The 24,194-nt window shown below is 41.6% G+C and overlaps 1 protein-coding gene across 13 annotated transcripts in view; it reads left to right on the top strand.

The window, feature by feature from the left end:
- Positions 1-23,627, top strand: part of LOC105468809 (ALG8 alpha-1,3-glucosyltransferase) — a 38,374-nt gene extending 14,747 nt beyond the window's left edge. For 7 of the 13 annotated variants that reach the window (XM_011719187.2, XM_011719191.2, XM_011719188.3 and 4 more), the window contains 11 exons: positions 1,193-1,386; positions 4,195-4,304; positions 6,126-6,193; positions 11,685-11,811; positions 12,088-12,191; positions 13,307-13,427; positions 16,504-16,643; positions 19,100-19,239; positions 21,579-21,676; positions 21,985-22,057; positions 23,378-23,627. In XM_011719187.2, coding sequence (XP_011717489.2) covers positions 1,193-1,386; positions 4,195-4,304; positions 6,126-6,193; positions 11,685-11,811; positions 12,088-12,191; positions 13,307-13,427; positions 16,504-16,643; positions 19,100-19,239; positions 21,579-21,676; positions 21,985-22,057; positions 23,378-23,609 — 1,407 coding nt within the window. In that variant the 3' untranslated portion in view covers positions 23,610-23,627. Of the gene's footprint in view, positions 1-1,192; positions 1,387-4,194; positions 4,305-6,125; positions 6,194-11,278; positions 11,372-11,605; positions 11,812-12,087; positions 12,192-13,306; positions 13,428-16,503; positions 16,644-19,099; positions 19,240-21,578; positions 21,677-21,984; positions 22,058-23,377 lie in introns of those variants that run through there. The other 6 variants (XM_071075357.1, XM_071075358.1, XM_071075359.1 and 3 more) reach the window with 6 other exon arrangements.
- The last annotated feature ends 567 nt before the right edge of the window (positions 23,628-24,194 follow it).

Below are 24,194 nucleotides of genomic sequence, written 5' to 3'. Positions count from 1 at the left end.
ATAAAATGGAATACCATAACCCATGAGGTAGATCCTACTATCCTTGTTGTATAGGTGTGAAAATTGAGACTCATGCCGGGCGCAGTGGCTCACTCCTGTAATCCCAACACTTAGGGAGGCCAAGGCAAGCGGATCATGAAGTCAGGAGATTGAGACCATCCTGGCTAACATGGTGAAGCCCTGTCTCTACTAAAAATACAAAAAGTTGGCTGAGCATAGCGGCGGGTGCCTGTTTTCCCAGCTACTCTGGAGGCTGAGGCAGGAGAATGGCTCGAACCTGTGAGGTGGAGCTTGCAGTGAGCCAAGATCGTGCCACTGCACTCCAGCCTGGGCAACAGAGCAAGACTCTGTCTCAAAAAAAAAAAAAAAAGAAAAAGAAAACTGAGACTTACATAGATCTAATAAAATATATGATTCTAAAGCTTGTATATTTTCATATGATTTCTGTTTTCATTTACTTGTTAGCAACTGTTCATTTAACTAATGGTTATTTGATCCCAAACAACATGTCAGACACTGACTAAATGCTGAAGATACAAAACGAAAAGGATAGTTTCTATTCTCCAGGATCATATAACTTAGTGAAACAAAATATAATAGCATTTGTGTACCATTTTGTTGTTTATAAATATGTTTCATATGTATTATCTCATTTAATCTTCATAATACCTCATTTTACAAATAGGGAAATTGTGTCTCTAAGGCAGAATTTGAAACTAAGTTAGTGAATTATTTGTTATTTAGATGAGTAGAACTATGTCATAACCAAGTTTATCAACTCCAGGTTTCAAATTAATTTCCTTTAAGTATAGTTGACTCTATTTAAGGAAATTGAAGACCATGTTAAATAATTTAGAAGACAGGTTTTAGTGTTCTGTTCAGTCTTACATAGGAATTGTTCTGTTAATTTAGGGCACATTTTAAGTGCAACTGCATTTCACTGTGGGTTTTTTTTTTTTTTTTAATTAGAGACAGGGTTTCACCATGTTGCCCAGACTGGTCTTGAACTCCTGGACTCAAGCGATCCACCTGCCTAGTCCTCCCAAAGTGCTGGGATTACAGGCATGAGCTACCACGCCCAGCCTCACTGTGCTGTTTTAAAGACCACAGAATGAAAAATTTTAAATCTTTGCACCATCCTTGTTTATTCAGTTACTTAGGATACGTTTGGTCTTCTTTTTTTTTATCACAGGCAACTTCAGAGTGGACGTTGGATTACCCCCCTTTCTTTGCATGGTTTGAGTATATCCTGTCACATGTCGCCAAATATTTTGATCAAGAGATGCTGAATGTTCGTAATTTGAATTACTCCAGCTCAAGGACCTTACTTTTCCAGAGATTTTCCGTCATCTTTATGGATGTACTCTTTGTGTATGCTGTCCATGAGTAAGTCTGGAGCATGTCATTTTGTATGGAAGATATTGAAGAAATATTACAGTGTTAAGTAGTATTAACTTATTCCTGATTTAGGAGGAGCAAAGTTTATATGATAGCAAATGCTAGAACAATGAAAAATTGTATTGTGCTTTAAACTACATGTTTAAATCTCTCTAGCTGAATCTTGTGGAATAAATGGGGATAAGGTGGAGTTACAAGGCAGAGGTAGAACAAGAGATTATGAATGTTGTGAAAAGAAGTAGTCCCAAGTATAGTCCTAGGGCCATTTCTCCCACCCAGAATAGCTCCATATGTTTTTCTTTGCTTCCTTGCAGCAGGCCCCCAGAGGCTTCCGTCACCTACCCTATCTTGGGGGATGCACATGGTACATGCACGGTAGCGCACACATATGCATTGTGCTAACCACCAAAGCCTGCTTTTACTGAGCTTTCATTCTAGTAAACTCAAGAAATTTCACTGAGTGCTTTTAGTTGTTTCCGTATGCTTTCCTTCATGAAGACTCTTCATTATTTTAAATTATGCTTATGTTTTAAATTTTTGTTTTATAACTTTTACTTATAAGTTAATTTTAAGTATTGAATACACATATATAGAATGTCTTGCACAGTGACTTCCAAGTACTAAGTTTCAGTTTCAGTTAATGTCAGTTTCCATTCTTTCCTAATTTTTTTTTTTTTCCCAAGATGGAATCTTGCTCTGTCGCCCAGGCTGGAGTGCTGTGGCACGATCTCAGCCCACTATAAAACTCCACCTTCTGGGTTCAAGCAATTCTCTTGCCTCAGCCTCCTGAGTAGCTGGGATTACAGGTGCACACCACCATGGCAGGCTAATTTTTGTATTTTTAGTAGAGACAGGGTTTCACCATGTTAGCCAGGCTGATCTTGAACTCCTGACCTCGTGATCCACCCACCTCGGCCTCCCAAAGTGCTGGGATTACAGGTGTGAGCCGCTGTGCCGGCCTCATTCTTTCCTAACTCTTAAGCTTGCTGATGTGATTGTGACAGAACAGTGACTAGTGTTCATTTAATGACCCTTGTCATAAATGGATCGTTTCTGTTTGTGAGGCCCTCTACACTGAACCCTTGCCCCAGTCAGTAAAGAGTCCCTTGGGAATGTCTTAACCCTTGCACATTCTCATTGAATAATCCCATTTGAAACCCTTCCTTTCAATCTGTTTATGACCTGGCAAGAGTTGAAAGGGAAAGTAATTTTTAGTATACTCTTTTTAACTCAAAATGTTTGAATTCAGGCTTCCAGGGAAAGAGTATACCAGCACAAAGGGAGAGGAAATAGAATTCATTTCCATCTGCAAAGTAGAGGGAATAGTTAAAAAGATTGTTGAAAAGCCGGGCATAGTGGCTCATGCCTGTAACCCCAGCACTTTGGGAGGCCAAGGCTAGTGTACTGCTTGAGCTCAGGAGTTTGAGACCAGCCTGGGTACCATGGTGAAACCCTGCCTCTACTAAAAATACAAAAATTAGCCAGCTCTGGTTGCCGAGGACTGTTGTTCCAGCTACTTGGGAGGCTGAGGCAGAGGATCTCTTGAACCTGAGAGGTCAAGGCTGCGGTGAGCTGTGATTACGCCACTGCACTCCATCCTGGGCAACAGGCTGAGACCCTGTCTCAAAAAAAAAAAAAAAAAAAAAAATTGAAATCTGTGTGTCAGTTCCCAGAACCAAGCATGATATACAGATTATTAACTTACTGAATTTTCTCAATGACCCTGTAAGTTTATTGCCTCTTCATGAGGGAACTAAGGCTCCATAGGGGAAAAGGAGGATACCTTTGCTAGTCCCCCTTTAATTGCATCTATTATTTGTTTTAGATTTATAATGTTAGAATTTGCCACTATTCAAATGTAACACATTTTAAATATCGTCCATTGTAAAAACTTTGGAAAAGCACACACACGCAAAGTAAAAATGATTCATACTCCCCCACCTGTACTAACCACTATTAACATTTTGGTGTATGTTAGTTTAGTCTCTTTTCTGTGTTCGAATATAATTTTCATAAAACAAAAAAAGGATTTTACTGTTTTGTCACCTGCTGCTGTTGTCACTTAGTAATATATCTCAACATTTAAATGTCATGCATTTTTACATAAGGGTTTTTAAATTATCATTTGGACCGTCAGGAGCTGCACATTTGCAGTTCTGTTCTTAATCTGGCTGGTATTATGTGATACATAATTTAGAGTGCTAAATCAGCCTGGTCTGCAGTTTCTACTCTTAAGGACTGAAATAATGTATGCTCTCTCAGTTTTCAAAATCCCTACTTTGGGGTTTACGTGACTTTTTATTTTTAATTTTATTAAATGAAGACTTTGTTTTAGATCAGCATAGCTTAGAAAAAGACATGGAATAGGCCCTGAGGTCCTTGTTTGTGCTACCCCCCTTTTTTTTTTTCTAGTGACAAGGTCTTACTATGTTGCCCAGGCTGGCCTCAGACTCCCAAGCTCAAATGGTTCTCTCACTTCATCTTCCTGAGTAGCCAGGCACCTGCCACCCTGCTCAGCTTGCTGTGACCTTTTTAAGAAATCAAGAATGGCATGGACTCTGGGATGCCAGGGCAGGAGGATCGCTTGAGCCCCGGAGTTTGAGATCAGCCTGGGCAACATAGTGATACCCTATCCCTTCTAAAAAAAGAAAAAGAAAAATTGGAAAAAAAAAAAAAAAAAAAAGAATGGCACGTAGTTTGTCAGGAATGACTAATGTATCATAGTTTACTCTGCAGAAGTGATGTTCCAGTGAAGAGCAAAGTTGTTTCTGTTTCTTTCCTAATGTTTCAATGTAGGTGCTGTAAATGCATTGATGGAAAAAAAGTGGGTAAAGAACTTACAGAAAAGCCAAAATTTATTCTATCGGTATTACTTCTGTGGAACTTCGGGTTATTAATTGTGGATCGTATCCTTGATATTCTATGTACTATTCCCTTACTTATTCTGATATATACTAATATAAGATTAATGTTTTCGTAATAATGATTGGAGATGTGAGCTGCTTCTGAAAATGGGTGTGGGGTGGGTTAGTAGGCTCACTTAACTGTGTGGTCTCTGCCCAACTTCACTGGACTCTGAGGTTAGAGTATTTCATTTCTGAAAAATTAGTGGGATATGTGAGAACCAGCTAAATCATCAATAAAACAATGTACTGAGATTGTGAACTATTTTTATATTAATGTGATATATATATTCAATAGTTTTATAACACGTTATTCCAAATACCTTTAATTGGAAAAGGCATATCACAGTGTGCGTGTGGGAATGGTCAGGCATTCGTGCTTTTCTACCATCTTGGCTTACCACATATTAAAAGGCAAAGTTTTTAAATTCAAGGCTTCTGAATGAAATTAAAATCCTCGTAATGGACGCTAATAGTTGCAATTTTCATAAAGGTAGCCTGGTGTGGAGGAAAGCACCCAGACTCTGGTTTCAGTGTAACCTGAACTCAAATCTTAGTTGCCATCAGCAGCTTTAGGACCATGAGTGGATGACTGTCTCTGAGGCTTAATCTCTTAATCTCTAAAGTATCTCTAAAGAGGATAATTCTAAACACCTCACAGGTTCATTGTGAGGCTTAATACATAAGATTGTATATGTCCTATAAACAATGCAATGCTGCATGCAGGTGGCTTTACTAGCAGTTAGGTACCTTCCTTTCTCATCCCTAATTCTAAAAAACAAATAAAAAACTTATTGCCTCTTAGCTGTGGGGCCTTTAAGGTAGAAAAGGTAGGAAAAACCTGGGAAAGTTTTGTTTTTCTTCTCAAACATAAATTTCTTTTTAAATGAAAAAAATATATATATTTTAAATCATCATCTAGTCTAAGATGTCATTGAACATTAAGTTTCTTTCCTTTTTTTTTTTTTTTTCCTGAGACAGTCTTGCTCTGTTACCCAGACTGGAGTGCAGTGGCACAATCTCAGCTCACTGCAATGTCCGCCTCCTGGGTTCAAGTGATTCTTGTGCTTCAGCCTCCCAAGTAGCTGGGACTACAGTTGTGTGCCACAACATCTAAGTTTTGTATTTTTGTTAGAGATGGGGGTTTGCCATGTTATCCAGGCTGGTCTTGAACGCTTGGTCTCACGTGATCTACCCATGTCAGCCTCCCAAAGTGCTGGGATTGCAGGTGTGAGCCACCATGCCCCCACATATAAGTTTCAACTAAAGATTTGACTATGGTGTTTGCTTTGGCAAAATGGGAATGATACAGAGATTAGCAAAACTAAAAATATGTATTTAGGCCTGGTGCAGTGGCTCACGTCTGTAATACCAACACTTTGGGAGGCCAAGGTGGGGGGATCACAAGGTCAGGAGTTCGAGACCAGCCTGGCCAACATAGTGAAACCCCGTCTCTACTAAAAACACAAAAAAATTAGCCAGGTGTGGTGGTATGCGCCTGTAGTCCCAGCTACTCAGGAGGCTGAGGCAGGAGAATCGCTTGAACCCAGGAGGAGGCAGAGACTGCAGTGAGCCAAGACTGCGCCATCGCACTCCAGCCTGGGTGACAGTGAGACTCCATCTCAAAAAAAAAAAAAAAAAAGTATTTAAAAAAAGATTTGACTCTGTTTATAGAAAACTTATTTATGAGCAGTCCACATTAGTAGTAGTATTTTTTGTCTTTAATTTTGCTGTTAAAGCATTTGGAATTTCTATACTCCATCAGCTGGTACAGTTCATTATGAATTTGATATCCTCTGTTGTCTTTCCTTGACCTAAGTCCAGATATTCATTTTCAGTACAATGGCTTTTTATTTGGATTAATGCTACTCTCCATTGCACGATTATTTCAGGTAAACATAATTGTTAAATTAGATTTTTTTGCTTTTAGGTAAGTTTTTAGATTGTAAAAGGAACAGTGTAGTGGGTGATGGGTAAATTTATTTGACTGTTTTGAGTTGCCAAGTGCTATAGACACTTTTATTGGGTATTTCTCACAAATTCCATCTTCACTTTTGACCGTGATTTTCTTCATTTAACAGATGAGAAAATTGTACTCCAAAAACTTATTAGCATGTGGCAGGCCTGAATTAAATTGAGTTTTTGTTTGTGTTTTGAGACAGTCCCACTTTGTCACCCAGACTGGAGTACAGTGCGCAATCTTAGCTCACTGCAACCTCTGTCTCTTGGGTTCAAGCCTCATGAGTAGCTGAGATTACAGGTGCACACTACCACACCTGGCTAATTTTTGTATTTTTAGGAAAGACAGGGTCTCGCCATGTTGGCTCGAACTGCTGACCACAAGTGATCCTCCTGCCTTGGCCTCCCATAGTGCTGGGATTACAGGCGTGAGCCCCTGGGCCTGCCCTAAATTACATTTTCTTTCTTTTCTTTTTTTGTTTGTTTGTTTGTTTGTTTGTTTGTTTTTTAGACTGAGTCTCGCTCTATCGCCCAGGCTGGAGTGCGGTGGCGCGATCTCGGGTCACTGCAACCTCTGCCTCCCAGGTTCAAGTGATTCTTGTTCCTCAGCCTCCCAAGTAGCTGGGATTACAGGCACCCACCACCATGCCCGGCTAATTTTTGTATTTTTAGTAGAGATGGGATTTTACCATGTTGACCAGGCTGGTCTCAAACTCCTGACCTCAAGTAATCTGCCCGCCTCAGCCTCCCAAAGTGCTGGGATTGCAGGCATGAGCCACCATGCCCGGCCCCTAAATTACATTTTCTTTGTCTGGTTGGGATAATTTATGTATGAATGAAATCTCTAGCAGCAGTCTTTACAATATAATAACTATAATGGTGGTACTTTACTATCAGCAGCATTAAGATTAATGTAATAGAAGGGGATTTGGAATCAGAAGAACTGTGTGTAATCCTGACTAATGTTAATGAGCTATGCAACTCAGGGCTTACTCGAATACATGGCTACTTAAGATTACATACATTCCATATATCTTTTTTTTTTTTTTCCCCAACATCTCGCTCTGTCACCCCAGGCTGGAGGGCAGTGGCGCTATCATGGCTCACTGCCTCCTCAGACTCCTGGGCTCAAGCAATCCTCTCACCTCAGCCTCTTGAGTAGCTAGAACTACAGGTGCATGCCACCATATATGGCTAACTTTTTTTTTTTTTTTTTTTTTTGGTAGAGAAGGGGGTTTCACTATCCAGGCTGGTCTTAAACTGCTGACCACAAGTGATCCTCCCACTCTGGCCTCCCAAAATGCTGGGATTACAGACAGGTCTTGAACTCCTGGCCTTGAACAATCCTCCTACCTCTGCTTCCTGAGTCTCTGGGATTACAGATGTGTGCCACCACACCTGGCTTACATATATCTTATTGAGTAAACTTTAGAACCATTCTGTGAAGTTATTGGAATTATTATTCCTCCTATAGAGGAGGAAATCAGAAATTCAGATTTCGGGGCCATCCTTTTGTACATGGAATCAAAGTCTTTGGGAATGGGGCTTAAGAATCTCTAAGGAATTTTGATACACCATCAGGCTTGGGAACCATTAACTGAAGCCAAGTTATTTAACCCTCCTAGCCTCATTTTCTCCATAAAATGAAATTTACCGCTACATTCTTAGTTGTAAAATGGGGCTACTTACCTCACAGGGACATTGGAAAGATCAAATTTGATAATCTAAAGTTCTTTGTCAACTATAAATGTCTGGATAAACTTTTCTCTTTTAACCATAAAAAGCCACATAGTAATTAGAATATAATTGCTGTTCAGTGAATATTTGTTGGATGCTTGTTGAACAAATAAAATTTGACTATGGAATCAGCTAGACCTTACCCAGATCTTAAATAAGTTATAAAATTGAAGAGAGACCTGGAAGCATTCCCACTCTTTTTTGTTATTAGTCCTAAAGCTACCTATTCTAGACCGTACCTGATGAGAGAAGGAACCTGGCCTTTCATGGTCCCTGTAGCAGTTTCCCCTACAGAACATCAGGACTGTTATCTCATTTAATCCTTCCAAAATTCCTGTGAGGTGGGTAGATTTCAGACTTCTTCTTTTTTTTTTTTGGAGACAGTGTCATGCTGTGTCACCCAGGCGAGAGAATGCAGTGGTGCAGTCACAGCACACTGTAACCTCAACCTCCTGAGCTCAAACAGTCATCCTGCCTCAACCTCCAGTTAGCTGGGACCACAGGTGCACACCACCACACCAGGCTAATTTTTGTCTTTTTCAGTAGAGATGGGGTTTTGCCATTTTGCTCAGGCTGGTCTTGAACTTCTGGGCTCAAGCAGTCTGCGCATCTCAGCCTACCAAAGTGCTGGGATTTATAGGCGTCAGCCACCGCACCCAGCCAAAGTCTTACTATAACTTCTTAGTTATAGTAAGCAGCTGGTTTTGTTTTGTTTGTTCTTTTTTTTTTTTTTTTGGGAGACAGAGTCTTGCATTGTCACCCAGGCTGGAGTGCAGTGGCCGTGATCTCAGCTCACTGCATCCTCCACCTCACGCAATTCTCCTGTCTCAGCCTCCTGAGTAGCTGGGATTACAGGCGCCCCACCACCACGCCTGGCTAATTTTTTGTATTTTTAGTAGAGACAGGGTTTCACTATGTTGGCCAGGCTGGTCTCGAACTCCTGACCTCAAGTGATCCACCCGCCTCGACCTCCCAAAGTGCTGGGATTACAGGCGTGAGCCACTGTGCCTGGCCTTTGTTTGTTCTTTTTCCATCACAATACCTTTAGTTTTCCTAAGTAGTGTTAGGATCAAGTGCCTTCAGCCTGATAGTGATGGTGCCTTCAGCCTGATAGTGCTATATAAGTTACCTAATCTACAATATAAAATTTAATTGATATTTTTGGTAGCATAGCATCATATATATTTGTTCATGTTCTCATTCCCAGCCTTCTTTGGAAATCAACTTCAGCTATTCTGAAACTGTGAGGGGTGAAGGTAATTGAATTCTCTGGGTTCTAATTCCTAAGTGAGAATTTGCAGTCTGTTATTACTGATGACATGTAGGATATGATCTCAGCATAAGGCTTAGTACTTGATAAATCTTTGTTGGAATAATGAATTTATGAACACACTATGCTCAGTATAAAAGCTAGCTGGGCTGGCGCAGTGGCTCATGCCTATAATCCCAGCACTTTGGGAGGCTGAGACTGGTGGATCACTTGAGGTCAGGAGTTCGAGACCAGCCTGGCCAACATGGTGAAACCCCGTCTCTACTAAAAATACACAAAAATTAGCCAGGCGTGGTGGTAGCACCTGTAATCCCATCTTCTTGGGAGGCTGAGGCAGGAGAATTACTTGAACCCGGGAAGTGGAGGTTGCAGTAAGATGAGACCGCACCATTGCACTCCAGCCTGGGCAACAAGAACAAAACTCCGTCTCAAAAGCTAGCTGGAATCACTTGCCTATGTTTTCCTTATATTGGTTATAGAATATTTACCTTGGGCCAGGCATGGCGGTTCACTCCTGTAATCCCAGCACTTTGGGAGGCCAAGGCGGAAGGATCACTTGAGGCCAGGGTTTGAGACCAGCCTAGGCAACAAAATGAGATCCCGTCTCTACAGAAAATGAAAAAATTAGCCAGGTGTGCTGGTGTGTACCTGTGGTCCCAGCTACACAGGAGGCTGAGGCAGGAGGATCTCTTGACCCCAGGAGGTCAAGGCTGAAGTAAACCAAGATCAGGCTGTTACATTCCAGCCTGGATGACAGTGAGAAGAAAAAAAAATTTTTTTTTTTTTAAGACACAGTCTTGCTCTGTTGCCCAGGCTGGAACGCAGTGGCAAGATCATGGCTCACTGTAGTCTCAACCTGGGTTCTAGCAGTGCTCCCACCTCAGCCTCCCAAGTAGCAGGGACTACAGGGCATGCCACCATGCCTAGCTAATATTTATATTTTTTTGTAGGGACAGAGTCTCACCTGTATTGCCCAGGCTGTTCTCAACTCCTGACCTCAAGTGAGCCTCCTGCCTTGGCCTCCCAAAATGCTGGGATTCCAGGTGTGACTTTAAAACATCTTATTATAGAACATTTAAATCATACAAAAGTAGAGAAAATAGTACAATGATCTACACACACACGGATTATTTTAAAACACATCCCAGATACTGTATTTGTATTTCAGAATACATCTTTAAAAGTAGGTATTTGGGCCGGGCGCGGTGGCTCAAGCCTGTAATCCCAGCACTTTGGGAGGCCGAGATGGGCGGATCACGAGGTCAGGAGATCGAGACCATCCTGGCGAACACGGTGAAACCCCGTCTCTACTAAAAAATACAAAAAACTAGCCGGGCGCGGTGGCGGGCGCCTGTAGTCCCAACTACTCGGGAGGCTGAGGCAGGAGAATGGCGTGAACCCGGGAGGCGGAGCTTGCAGTGAGCTGAGATCCGGCCACTGCACTCCAGCCTGGGCGGCAGAGCGAGACTCCGTCTCAAAAAAAAAAAAAAAGTAGGTATTTGGCTGGGTGCAGTGGCTCATGCCTGTAATTCCAGCACTTTGGGAGGCTGAGGTGGGTGGATCACCTGAGGTCAGGAGTTTGAGACCAGCCTAGCCAACATGGTGAAACCCTGCCTCTACTAAAAAATACAAAAATTAGCCGGGTGTGTTGGCACACACCTGTAGTCTCAGCTACTCGGGAGGCTGAGACAGGAGAATTGCTCAAACCGAGGAGGCAGAGGCTGCAGTGAGTCAGGATTGTGCCACTGCACTTCAGCCTGGGCAAGACAGAGTGAGGCTCCATCTCAAAAATAAAAATAAAAGTAGGTATTGTTTATTTGTATTATTTATTTATTCATTTTGGAGACAGGGCCTCACTCTGTCACCCAAGTTGGAGTGCAATGGCGTCATCATGGCTCACTGCAGCCTCTGCCTCCTGGGCTGAAGCAGATTCTCTTACCTCAGCCTCCAGAGTAGCTCGTGCTACAGGTGTAAGCCATCGCGCCTAGCTAATTTTTTTATTTTTTTGTAGAGACAGGGCCTCCCTATTTTGTCCAGGCTGGTCTTGAACTCCAGGGGTCAAGCAATCCTTCCTCCTCGGCTTACCAAAGTGCTGGGATTACAGGTGTGAGCCACCACACTCAGCCTAATTTTAGTTTTTTTAATAACCTTTTTGTAGAATAATTTTAGCGTTCCAGAAAAGTTGTAGAAATAGTACAGAGAGTTCCTATATACCCCTCACCCATTTTCCCCCATTACCACCTTACATAACCATGGTACATTCATCAAGACTAAGAAAGCAATATTGGTGCATTTGAATTTCACCCATTTTTCCTTTAATGTTGTTTTTCTGTTCCAGGATTCAATCCAGGATACCACATTATTGCATTTCATTTATCCTGAATTTTAAAGTGATATTTCCCTTTTAAATCTCCTAGAAAAGGCATATGGAAGGAGCATTTTTCTTTGCTGTTCTCCTACATTTCAAGCACATCTACCTCTATGTAGCACCAGCTTATGGTGTATATCTGCTGCGATCCTACTGTTTCACTGCAAATAAACCAGGCAAGTTTTGGTGATAATAGCAAAAACATTTTCGATTTTTTCCTTACTGTGTTGACTTGGTGGCTTGCTTGATAAGAAGGTTTTATGGAGCACAGCAGATACCTCAGCAGCTGATCCCGTAAGCCCTTTACCCACTCTCGCTTTTCTGTGCTCTTGCCACATCATGAATAGATTGGTGTACTATTGTGGGATACTTCTAGTTTTAGCACATGATATAGGTTGTGGTTAATGTTCCTTTCCATCTTCCTGGTTACTGATAATGTTCCTTTTCTGTAGATGGGTCTATTCGATGGAACAGCTTCAGCTTTGTTCGTGTTATTTCCCTGGGACTGGTTGTTTTCCTAGTTTCTGCTCTTTCATTGGGTCCTTTCCTAGCCTTGGTAAGCCTTTTTTTTTTTTTTCTATTAATACATGTTCTTTGTTGGTGTTTAGAAAACATAATAAAGCCAGGAATATATAAAATAAGTAAAAGCTACTTTTTTCTTAGTCTTCCTACCCAACTTGACTCCCCAAAGATGGGGTATTATTCCTTTTTTTTTTTTTAAAGGTGGAGTCTCGCTGTATTGCCCAGGCTGGAATGCAGTGGCGTGATCTCGGCTCACTGCAACCTCCACCTCCTGGATTCAGGCGATTCTCCTGTCTCCTGAATAGCTGGGATTACAGGCGCCCCACCACCACGCCTGGCTACTTTTTGTATTTTTAGTAGAGACAGGGTTTCACCGTGTTCGTCAGACTGGTCTCGAACTCCTGACCTCAGGTGATCCACCCACCTCAGCCTCCCAAAGTGCTGGGATTACAGGTGTGAGCCACCGCTCCTGGCCCAATAGGATAGTATTCTTTCAGACATTTTTGTGCACATTCAAATATGTCTATATGTATACATGTATATGTTTATACGTTACACATACACAAACACAGAATTGATCTTCACTATTTGTATATTCTGTCCTTGTAAGTTTACCTACTTGATAAAATGTATTTGTAACAAAATCAATAATTTTGTAGTCTTACATGGACAGCAAACATTCTAAAGTGCATAGAATTTAACAGATGTTCAGATATTTTCTTTTTTCCTCTTCTTCCCTGCCCTGAAATCAACTAATTAATTTTAATTCTTACTAAAACTGAAATGCATCACATCTTTCGTAGTCTTCCCAGCTCTCCCCTTCACCCTAGTAGACATGGATAAGCTGCAGTCTGTGTTTTGCTTTGTAGCTTGTAAATTCTTCCATTATTATACTTACAATAGTACGGACTGGTATTCAAAGTATTTTTGTGTATATTGTCCCACTGGAGAGTGGACAAAGTGAGACCAAAAAAGGTTCTGTGAACTTACATTGTGGTGAGCATACAACCACTTACTTGAAGGAATAGAGACTAGAACCCAGACCCCATAACATTCTACACACTATACCATAAAGAGTTCCCTAGTTCTCTTTTTGAATTTGAAAAAGATTGATGACTGTTTAATCAGTTTCATTTCTCTTTTCAACAGAATCAGCTGCCTCAAGTCTTTTCCCGGCTCTTTCCTTTCAAGAGGGGCCTCTGTCATGCATACTGGGCTCCAAACTTCTGGGCTTTGTACAATGCTTTGGACAAAGTGCTGTCTGTCATCGGTATGGTAGCGAGCATTCTTAACTCAGACTCTGAATATTGAAAGGACTAGGCACATGGAGAAATGGAAGAACCTTTGTGTTTTGAATGTGGCCGAATTGTTTGTTCTCCAGTCCTGCATTTCAGCCTTCAGGATGAATAGGGGGAGCAGTTCTTGGGACTGAGGCTTTAGTGCAATAAACAGACTATTTTTCTTATAAAAGCTCCTTGTGGTAATGAGGTTACTGATCCTTTCCTGTGGAAACAGTAAAATATTTAGACACTTTATAAAGGTAATTTTTGCCTTAATTAAAAAATTATTTGGCAGCAGCAGTTAACCCTACTTTTTTTCCCCCCTTCTCACCATTCCTATTCAAACCCCTACTTATTTTTAGAGACTGGGTCTCACTGTGTCAGCCAGGCTGGAGTGCAGTGATGTTGAGATCATAGCGCACTGCAGCCTTAAATTCCTGGGCTCCAACAATCCTCTTGACTCAGCCCCCTGAGTTGCTGGGACCGCAGGTGCATACCACCACACCTGGCTGATTTTTAAATTTTTGTTTTTTAGAGATGAGGGTCTCACTGTGTTGCCCGGAGTGGGATCAAACTTCTAGTCTCAAGTGATCCTCCCACCTTGGCTTCCCAAAGTGCTGGGATTACCAGCACAAGCCACCATGCCCAGCCGACTCCACTTTTAAACCTAAACATATAAGAAACAAGAAAGAAGAATATGTAAGTTGTGACTCTGGGTATTAAACCAATAAGGAAAATAACCCTGCATTTTAACATGAGATGAGAAGAAATGAAAAACCCAGGCTATGCTGTTTAAAATTTGGGTTATAATGAAAAATAAGTTATGCTTTGAGATGGTTCTACTAAAAATAACTCACTCTGGGTAACACAGTCTTTCATTTGTGAATACAACCTAGCTTGGTGGGAAAATGGTATGATCAAGAGTGGTGGTCAGCAAACTTTTTCTGTAACTGGCCAGATAATATTTTGAGCTGTGCAGGCCACACCCAGTGCATGTGTATATGTGTGTCTGTGTCTGTATTTCTGTATGCACACATTTGTTTAAAACCTTATAAAAGTAAAAACCATTCATAGCTTCAGTGCTGTGCAAAAACTGGGCACAGGCTAGATTCGGCCCTTGGACTCCAGATCTGGAATCTGATGACTTGGTTTGGAGGCTCACCTGCATAAACTGCTATCGCAATGTGTGGCATTGACAAGTCATTTGCTTCCTTTCATCTTACTTTCCTCACTGTACGAAAGGGATGCTAGTACTTTACCTGTTCCCATACGGTGTGTTGTGAGGAACAGAAGCAAAATTTAAAAAGTACTAGGTTATCAGCAGCAGGGACTTTGGAGCCAGACAAACCTGAGTTCAGTTTTACCACCTATTAGGTGTGTGACTTTGGGCAGGTTACTCCATCTCTGTACCTCACGGGGCTAAAAGTAGTAAGTGCAGAGCCCTGGGCACATGATAGACACTGCATGCATGGTGGCCACTCTTACTGTTTTTGATAAGTACTTGGAGGAAATCATACACTGTGTATGTGATGAGCTTACATTGTGTCACCATGTTGCTCACTGTGAATCTAGCTTGATGTACATGGCATTCTTACAGAGTAATTCCTAACATTTATATTTCAAAAACAGCTTTAGACAGCCAGCACAGTTTGAGGTACAAAGGTCAGTTGCCTTGTCTCAGTCTGGAAGCTATACTGTACCTCACTTGTGTGTCTGTCTCTTTGAAGATGTTTTACTTGGAAAGTCAGTGTCAGAGTTAGACAACTTTGTTTTAGGGAGATAGTTACTAGCTGTAAGAGAGAATCAGCAGGCCAAAGGGGAAAGGGGAAGAGGTTAGTAAGTAGAAAATATTTTGGTAGTCTACATCTTTCCCACATTGCACTCATTTTGACTGGCATTTGACAGGGCCCTATAGGGACTCAGACTGTCCCTGTCTGTCCTATTATCCGGAGCTTGTTGAGGCTTGTATTGTCATTCTCTGAATTGATTTATTTAATAACCAAGTATTTATTGAGCTCCTATGTACTGGGGATAGAAATAACTCATCATCATTCCTGCCTTCAAGGAATACAGTATAGTAGAGGAAATGAGCACATAAGTAAGTGCAGTGCCTTGTGGTGAACACTGCTAGAGTGAGCTCGCTCGGCTGGGCACGTTGGCTCAGGCCTATAATTCTAGCACTTTGGGAGGCAGAGGTGGGCGGATCACCTGAAGTCAGGAGTTCGAGACCAGTCTGGCCAACATGGTGACACCCCGTCTCTACTAAAAATACAAAAATTAGCCAGGCATGGTGGCACATGCCTGTAATCCCAGTTACTGGGGAGGCTGAGGCAGGAGAATCACTGGAACCTGGAATGTGGGAGGCAGAGGCTGCAGTGAGCCTAGATGGTGCCACTGCTTTCCAGCCTCTGTCTCTGGGTGACAGAGTGAGACTCCAGCTCAAAAAAAAAACAAAAAACAAAAAAGTAAGCTCACAAGAAAATCGGTTCTGCTTATTGATTTAGGAGCTTTCTCAGGTGATTGAATTAGAAGTTCATTTGGCAAAGGGAGTTGCCTAAGCAGAGGGACACAGGTGTTAAGAGTGGTATATTGAGGACCCACAGTTATTTCATTGTGGCCAAGCTGCATTTAACAAAGTAGAGATGAGATTGGACAGGTGGGAAGGGGCAACAAGACCATGGAAGACACTGGATACTATGTTTAGGAATACAGGGTTTCTCCTATAGGAGACGAAGGATTCAAAGTTCCTTCATGACATGCTCAGATTGTTCTAGAAGCTTGCTTTCAGAGGTGAGAGCAGATTACCATTTGTGCCACCTGCTGGCAAGTTTCCTATAAGCTGCTCAAATTCCCTGTTCCAATGCAAAGAGCTGCTTTATATATTACAATATTGAGACCAGAGGCATTTTGGGTAGAATAGTATAGGGCTAAATTCATGAAAGCTTAGCTTTGAAGCATCAATAAGATTTAGTAGCTTACTTTTTTTCCTCAAGGAATTACTTGTTAATATATGGTATCTCGCTGATAAAGATAAAAATAAAACAAAACAAAATGTCTGTTTAATAGGTTTGAAATTGAAATTTCTTGATCCCAACAATATTCCCAAGGCCTCAATGACAAGTGGTTTGGTTCAGCAGTTTCAACACACAGTCCTTCCCTCAGTGACTCCCTTGACAACCCTCATCTGCACACTGATTGCCATATTGGTAAGAACTCAACAGATGGTACTCATTTCTTAAGTTTTCTCTGCTTTCCTTTTGTCTGGCTGATTAAATTTCAACTTTCAAGCTCTTCCAACTGTAGGATAAATTTCATGCCTGTAATCCTTCTGCAGATTGAAGCATTTCCTAGCAATTCTTAGAGTAACTTTGAACACCATAAGGAAGGATTACCAGTAAAGCCTCTGTGAGAGATTCTTGCCAGTGGCTGTTAGACCATCTGTTCACCCTGGGGGAAGGGAAAAAGAAAAGCCCAGGGAGAAAGAGGCATGGATCATGCTGCGAAGAAAAGAAGGAAATGTTTGTGGCAGGGACATCCAGATTTGGTTTGTTTTTCTCATCCTTAGCTAAATTATCAAAATTCCAAATGTATCTGGACAGTGTGGATGTTTTGTCTTGATGGTGATAATGAGTTGAGAGAGTCGACAATGGCTTTTTGAACCTAAGATGAGTCTAATATGAGTAAGATGCTCTTAGAGGCCTCATTCTAAGTACTTGAGAAATTTTCGTTTCTAAAATTTCATTAGTGATTACAGTGACTTCAATTTCATGGTATAATTTTAGTAGAATTCAATATAAACAACTCAATCGTTTCGATAATTACACTCATCTTTAATTTTGGTTTCTGAATGTTTCAAACCTGCTAGCAACCACCTGACTCCACTTAATTACATGGCAGTACAGGTATGTAGATAATTAAGCTCTGTTGGCCTGTTTGTTCACAGATTTTAATTGAGGTAAAACGTTTTTCCTAAAATTTCAGCCTTATGAGGTACATATAGTTTCTATGGCCTTCCAGTCCATAAAACCTAGATATTTGTTAATATGGTAAATCTAATTTATTGGCTCAAAAGTATCTATGGACTTCTGTAGTTTGACCTATTAGGTTCATTAATAAGTGAACTATTAGTAAACTATGAAGATATAGTAAGTTGTTAGACGGTATATCACAGAACCTAATTATTAATCTTGATAGTATAATTAATTTTTTTTTTTTTTTTTTGAGACAGAGTCTTACTCTGTCGTCCAGGCTGGAGTGCAGTGGTGATTCTCCTGCCTCAGCCTCCCGAGTAGCTGGGATTACAGGTGCCTGCTACCACACTCGACTAATGTTTTTGCAGTTTTTTTGTTTTTGTTTTTGTTTTTTGAGACGGAGTCTTGCTCTCTCGCCAGGCTGGAGTGTAGTGGCGCGATCTCAGCTCACTGCAACCCCCACCTCCCGGGTTCAAGCGATTCCCCTGCCTCAGCCTTCTGACTAGCTGGAACTATAGGTGCACGTCACCACACCCAGCTAATTTTTTTTTTTATTTTAGTAGAGACAGGGTTTCACCATGTTGGCCAAGATGGTCTCGATCTCCTGACCTCGTGATCCACCCACCTCGGCCTCCCAAAGTTCTGGGATTACAGGTGTGAGCCACCACACCCGGCCTTTTTTGTAGTTTTTAGTAGAGACGGGGTTTCACCATCTTGGCCAGGCTGGTCTTGAACTCCTGACCTCGTGATCCACTCACCTCAGCCTCCCAAAGTTCTAGGATTACAAGCATGAGCCACCACGCCTGGCCAATTTTTTTTTTTTGAGACTGAGTCTTGCTCTGTCACCTAGGCTGAAGTGCAGTGGTACAATTTCAGCTCACTGCAACCTCTGCCTCCCGGGTTCAAGCGATTCTCTTGCCTCAGCCTCCAGAGTACCAGGGAATACAGGTATGTGCCACCATACCCAGCTAATTTTTTTTTTGTATTTTTAGTAGAGATGAGTTTCACTCGTTGGTCAGGCTATTCTTGAACTCCTAACCTCAAGTGATCTGCCTGCCTTGGCCTCCCAAAGTGCTGGGATTATAGGCATGAGCCACCATGCCTAGCCAGTAGAATTAATTTTAATGAGTTAACGATATACATCAAGGCCAGGTGTGGTGGCTCAAACCTGTAATCCCAGCACTTTGGGAGGCCAAGGCGGGCAGATCACGAGGTCAGGATTTCAAGACCAGCCTGGCCAACATGGTAAAACCCTGTCTCTATTAAAAATACAAAAATTAGCTGGGCGTGGTGGCATGCACCTGTAATCCCAGCTACTCGGGAGGCTGAGGCAGGAAAATCACTTGAACCCAGGAGGCAGAGTTTGCAGTGAGCTGAGATCGTGCCACTGCACTCCAGCCTGGGCGACAGAGCGAGACTCCATCTCAAAAAAAAAAAAAAATATATATATATATATATATATATATATATACACACACACACACGCGTCAAATGCCAATTTTTTCTGAGTTGTTGCCTTTATGTTAACTTTTGTTAGACTGTGCACAAAGTGATCAATGATTTGGTTTCATGAAGAATTGTCTAAGATCTGCTGTCTCTCAGAGATGATGCAAATTGTATTCACCTGAACTCTGTTTCTGTAAAGTCTATTTCAAATGATACTGAAGTTTATCTTTGCCTGTTGTTTCTAGCCCTCTATTTTCTGTCTTTGGTTTAAACCCCAAGGGCCCAGAGGCTTTCTCCGATGTCTAACTCTTTGTGCCTTGAGCTCCTTTATGTTTGGTTGGCATGTTCATGAAAAAGCCATACTTCTAGCAATTCTCCCAATGAGGTAAGCAGATAGCTCAGCCAGTGAGCATTTCGGCATATTTCACAATGTTCCTATTTTCTATTTGCTCTGTCCCTTCTGGTCATGTTCACCAGGATAGGCAAAAACAAAGATGTATAGGAACAGATTTCCTTCTATTAGGACAGGACAGGGATGCTTAACTTGGGATTCTTGGACCCATGAAGGTAGGCAAAAATGCATGTACTGTTTCTGTTTCTGCCTTTTTGGAAAGAAGCACTGTAGTGATTAAGTACCATGAAAGCCGGCTTTTAGATCTGATCATTGAGGGGCAGTATGTTATAGAAAAAGCCTGGGCTGGCCCGGCGCGGTAGCTCACGCCTCCAAAGCTCAGCACTTTAGGAGGCCGAGGTGGGCATATCACGAGGTCAGGAGATCGAGACCATCCTGGCTAACATGGTGAAACCTCGTCTTTACTAAAAATACAAAATCTTAGCCGGGCGTGGTGACACATGCCTGTAGTCCTAGCTACTAGAGAGGCTGAGGCAGGAGAATCACTTGAACCCGGGAGGAGGAGGTTGCAGTGAGCTGAGATTGCACCACTGCATTCCAGTCTGGGTGACCGAGCGAGACTCCATCTCAGAAATGAAAAAAAGAAAAAGCTTGGGCTTTGGCGTCATCCCGTCTGAAAATAAGGTTCCATGGTTCCTTGTTAAGTGTTGTTAGTCGAAGTAAGGATTTAGTCTCTTCTGGAATAATACCTGATACTGTACTACATTTCAGATTTTCCAGAACTGTTTTTGTTTTGCATTCTTTCTTTTGAGCCTCACAGTAATCTTTAAGATAAAGGGCCAGGCATGGTGGCTTACATCTGCAATCCCAGTATTTTGGGAGGCTGAAGTGGTGGGTCACTTGATGCCAGGAGTTTGAGATCAGCCTGGCCAACATGGCAAAACCCCATCTCTACTAAAAATACAAAAATTAGCCAGGCATGGTGGTGTATGCCTGTAATCCCAGCTACTTGGGAGGCTGAGGCATGAAGATTCTTTGAACCTGGGAGGCAAAGGTTGCAGTGAGCCAAGATGGCGCCATTGCACTCTACCCTGGGGCAATAGAACGAGACCTGTCTCAAAAAAAAAAAAAAAGAAGATAAAATAAATGGGTATTATTCCCTTTTTTTTTCTTTTTTTTCTTTTTGGTAGAGACAGGGTCTTGCCATGTTGCCTAGGCTGGTCTCAAACTACTGGGCTCAAGCAGTCTTCTACCTCAGCCTCCCAAAGTGCTGGGATTGCAGGCGTGAGCCACCAAAACAGGCTTATTCTCTGTCTTAACATCTGAAGAATCTAGGGCTCAAAATGTCTGTGACTTATCCAAAGTCACACAGGTCGCAAGAATTAGAGTTAGGACCTGAATCTTATGATGTTGAGTCTATGATCTTTTCACTATGCCATGCTAAAAAAAACCATTTTAAATGTAATAGTGTCCAATTTAGGCATAGTTGAAACCCAATAGATAGATAAATGGTAATAATAGCCTTTTTCTTGATATTTTTCTTAAATCTTGAGAAATCATTTAAGCTCTGAAAGTACATTAAGCAAATTTGTCAGGCCAGTATATGGCTTGTCTGGGTTCATTTAGTAGCTTGGAGTTTCCAAATTAAAAAGTAAAGCAAAAACTTTTAATGTCTTTAGTCTGAATTCACACCGAACACCAGCAGGTCAAGGGCATTGTCCAACAGATGAGCTATAGGGTTGGAAATGAAACTCCAAGTCCTGTTTCCCTGACTGCCACCACTAGGCAGCTCCCAATCCCACAACATTCCCGTCTTTGGAGAAGGCGATTACTCAGGGAAGCAAGATTCTTTTTTTTTTTTGGAGACAGAGTCTCGCTCTGTCACCCAGGCTGGAGTGCAATGGCATGATCTCGGCTCACTGCAATCTCTGCCTCCCAGGTTCAAGCGATTCTCCTGCCTCAGCCTCCTGAGTAGCTGGGGTTACAAGCGCCCACCACTATGCCCAGCTAATTTTTGTATTTTAAGCAGAGACGGGTTTTCACCATGTTGGCCAGGCTGGTCTTGAACTCCTGACCTCAGTTGATCCTCCTGCCTTGGTCTCCCAAAGTGCTGGGATTAGAGGCATGAGCCATTGTGCCCAGCCAGAAGCAAGATTCTTTTATGATACCCCTGATTCAGTTGGATACATGCTATTGATTGCTTAAAGTTTCCTACTAGAAAATTAATATTCTCAACTAAATTGAACTTGTGGCAAAATCATCATGTTCTTTTATGCCTAAGCCAGTTCTAATGTAATAAGAGATGCAGTTTATTTAAGCTATTTGCAAGTGTAATATCAGTTGTTGTTTTAAGAAATTATTTTTATTTTTAGCCTTTTGTCTGTGCAAAAAGCAGGAGATGCTTCGATTTTTCTGATTCTGACCACAACAGGACATTATTCCCTCTTTCCTCTGCTTTTCACTGCACCAGGTAAACAGCTTCTTTTGAGAAAGATATATTTGACTATCACACCCTTTTCATCGAGGCCTAAAGATTAATACATCTGATTTAAACAACCCTAAAATCTCTTGGAAGGAGAGAGATCATTCATCTTCTTAAATAAAACCTCCAATTTCCCCTAATTCTCAGCATCTCTGGATGTCACAAAAATGTAAAATTAAACTTAAAAAACATTATTAGCATTATATAGCTGTGTCAGTGTGCTTATATTACTTTCAGCATCCTGAGTCTTTCTCTCATCAGCTCAATTATCTTTTTTTTTTCTGTTCTTTTAACAGAACTTCCCATTAAAATCTTACTCATGTTACTATTCACCATATATAGTATTTCGTCACTGAAGACTTTATTCAGGTAATCCAAAAAAAAAGTTTAAAATTATACTTACTGTTGTGAAATGTTTACACCTAAATGGTCAGATAAGCTTTTTAAATTTTATTTTTAAGTTATAACAGTAATATGACAACATTACAAAAAACATTGGTAAATAGAGGGAGAAATCACTCAATCCCATCACTCAGGCGAGACAACATAGTTTGTGTCTTTGGGGGATTATTTGAGGAAGACTACTTAAAATAAAATCTTATGTGAAAACTCAAAAACTGAATGTAAAATATGCTTTATGAATAAAGCTATTAAATACAGATGCATATGGAAAAAACCAGAAGTTACTATGGTTTTTTTGTTTGTTTGTTTTTTTGAGATGGAGTTTCACTCTTGTTGCCCAGGCTGGAGTGCAATGGCGTGATCTCAGCTCACCACACCCTCAGCCTACTGGGTTCAAGCAATTCTCCTGCCTCTGCCTCCCAAGTTACTGGGATTACAGGCATGCGCCACCATGCCCAGCTAATTTTTGTTTGTTTGTTTGTTTTTGGAGACGGAGTTTCATTCTTGTCGCCTAGGCTGGAGTGCAATGTCGCGATCTCCACTCACTGCAACTTCTACCTCCTTGGTTTAAGCGATTCTCCAGCCTCAGCCTCCTGAGTAGCTGAGATTATAGGCATGCGCCACCAACATGACCGGCTAATTTTTTGTATTTTTAGTAGAGATGGGGTTTCACCATGTTGGCCAGGCTGCTCTCGAGCTCCTGACGTGAGGTGATCTACCCACCTCGGCCTCCCAAAGCGCTGGGATTACAGGCGTGAGCTGCCGTGCCCGGCTAATTTTGTATTTTTAGTAGAGATGGGGTTTCTCTATGTTGGTCAGGCTGGTCTTGAACTCCCAACCTCAGGTGATCCATCCACCTCGGCCTCCCGAAGGTCTGGAATGAGAGGCATGAGCCACTGCGCCTGACTGTGTGCAAATTTTTACTACAGAATTATAGGTGGAAACTTTTTCTTTTCTAAACCGTATGTAATGTTAACTATAATTTTTTTTTTGAGACAGAGTTTCACTGTTATTGCCCAGGCTGGATTGCAATGGCATGGTCTTCTGCCTCAACCTCCCAAGTAGCTGGGATTACAGGCCTGTGCCACCCTGGTCGGCTAATTTTTGTATTTTTAGTAGAGATGGGGTTTCTCCATGTTGGCCAGATTGGTCTAGAACTTTTGACTCTCGCCTTGGCTATAATAATTGACAACAAGACAGTGCAGATGGGGAAGCTTTAGCTAGGAAATGTTTGCTAAACCAGGATGACTCATCTAAAATCAGACTTTTCTATCCTTTTTCCTTCAGAAAAGAAAAACCTCTTTTTAATTGGATGGAAACTTTCTACCTGCTCGGCCTGGGGCCTCTGGAAGTCTTCTGTGAATTTGTATTCCCTTTCACCTCCTGGAAGGTGAAGTACCCCTTCCTCCCTTTGTTACTAACCTCAGTGTATTGTGCAGTAGGCATCACATATGCTTGGTTCAAACTGTATGTTTCAGTATTGATTGACCCTCCTGTTGGCAAGACAAAGAAACAATGAATAAAGGAACTGCTTGGATGTGTGCCAAGCAATTATTTCATGGGAAATTAACCAGAACTTGAAGAAAGTTGCCAGTGGCATCAGCCATTCGTAGAACTGTTTAGAGCACCATTCTTCCTCACTTATTCTTGCCCAGCCTAGCAACCTGATTGTCACCATGGTGAGAAGCCACTAGCCCTCCATAAGCACTGAAACACATCTGAAAAAAAATCTCGCCTTTCCCTGTTAAAATTGTCTGAGATCATTCAGACTGCTGTGCTTGCTCAAGCCAAATGGGGAGTCTGATTAACTGCATAATTACTTGTAGCCTATGCTAACCATTGTGAGGATATAAAGCATAATTAGAATCCTGTGCTAAGGAAATATAAATGAAATGCCATTTTGTATGCACAAAAAAACTTCTGGATTGTTACCAGCTGCTACATTTTCTTCTTGACATGTACACAGGCAGATGGTGTACTGTCCCCATTCTGTACACCTTGTTCCAGATTTTTTTTCTTTGAAATTATACAGTGACAATACTCACAAAGCCAAGGGGAGTAGTTAAGGTACTGGTTTGACCAGGCAGCAGAAACTACAAACCAC

Source organism: Macaca nemestrina, chromosome 12, assembly GCF_043159975.1.
Source record: "Macaca nemestrina isolate mMacNem1 chromosome 12, mMacNem.hap1, whole genome shotgun sequence".
In the NCBI taxonomy this organism is placed as follows: Eukaryota; Metazoa; Chordata; class Mammalia; order Primates; family Cercopithecidae; genus Macaca; species Macaca nemestrina.
The sequence above is the reverse complement of the archived record's forward strand: the minus strand, read 5'-3'. Positions and strand labels throughout refer to the sequence as shown.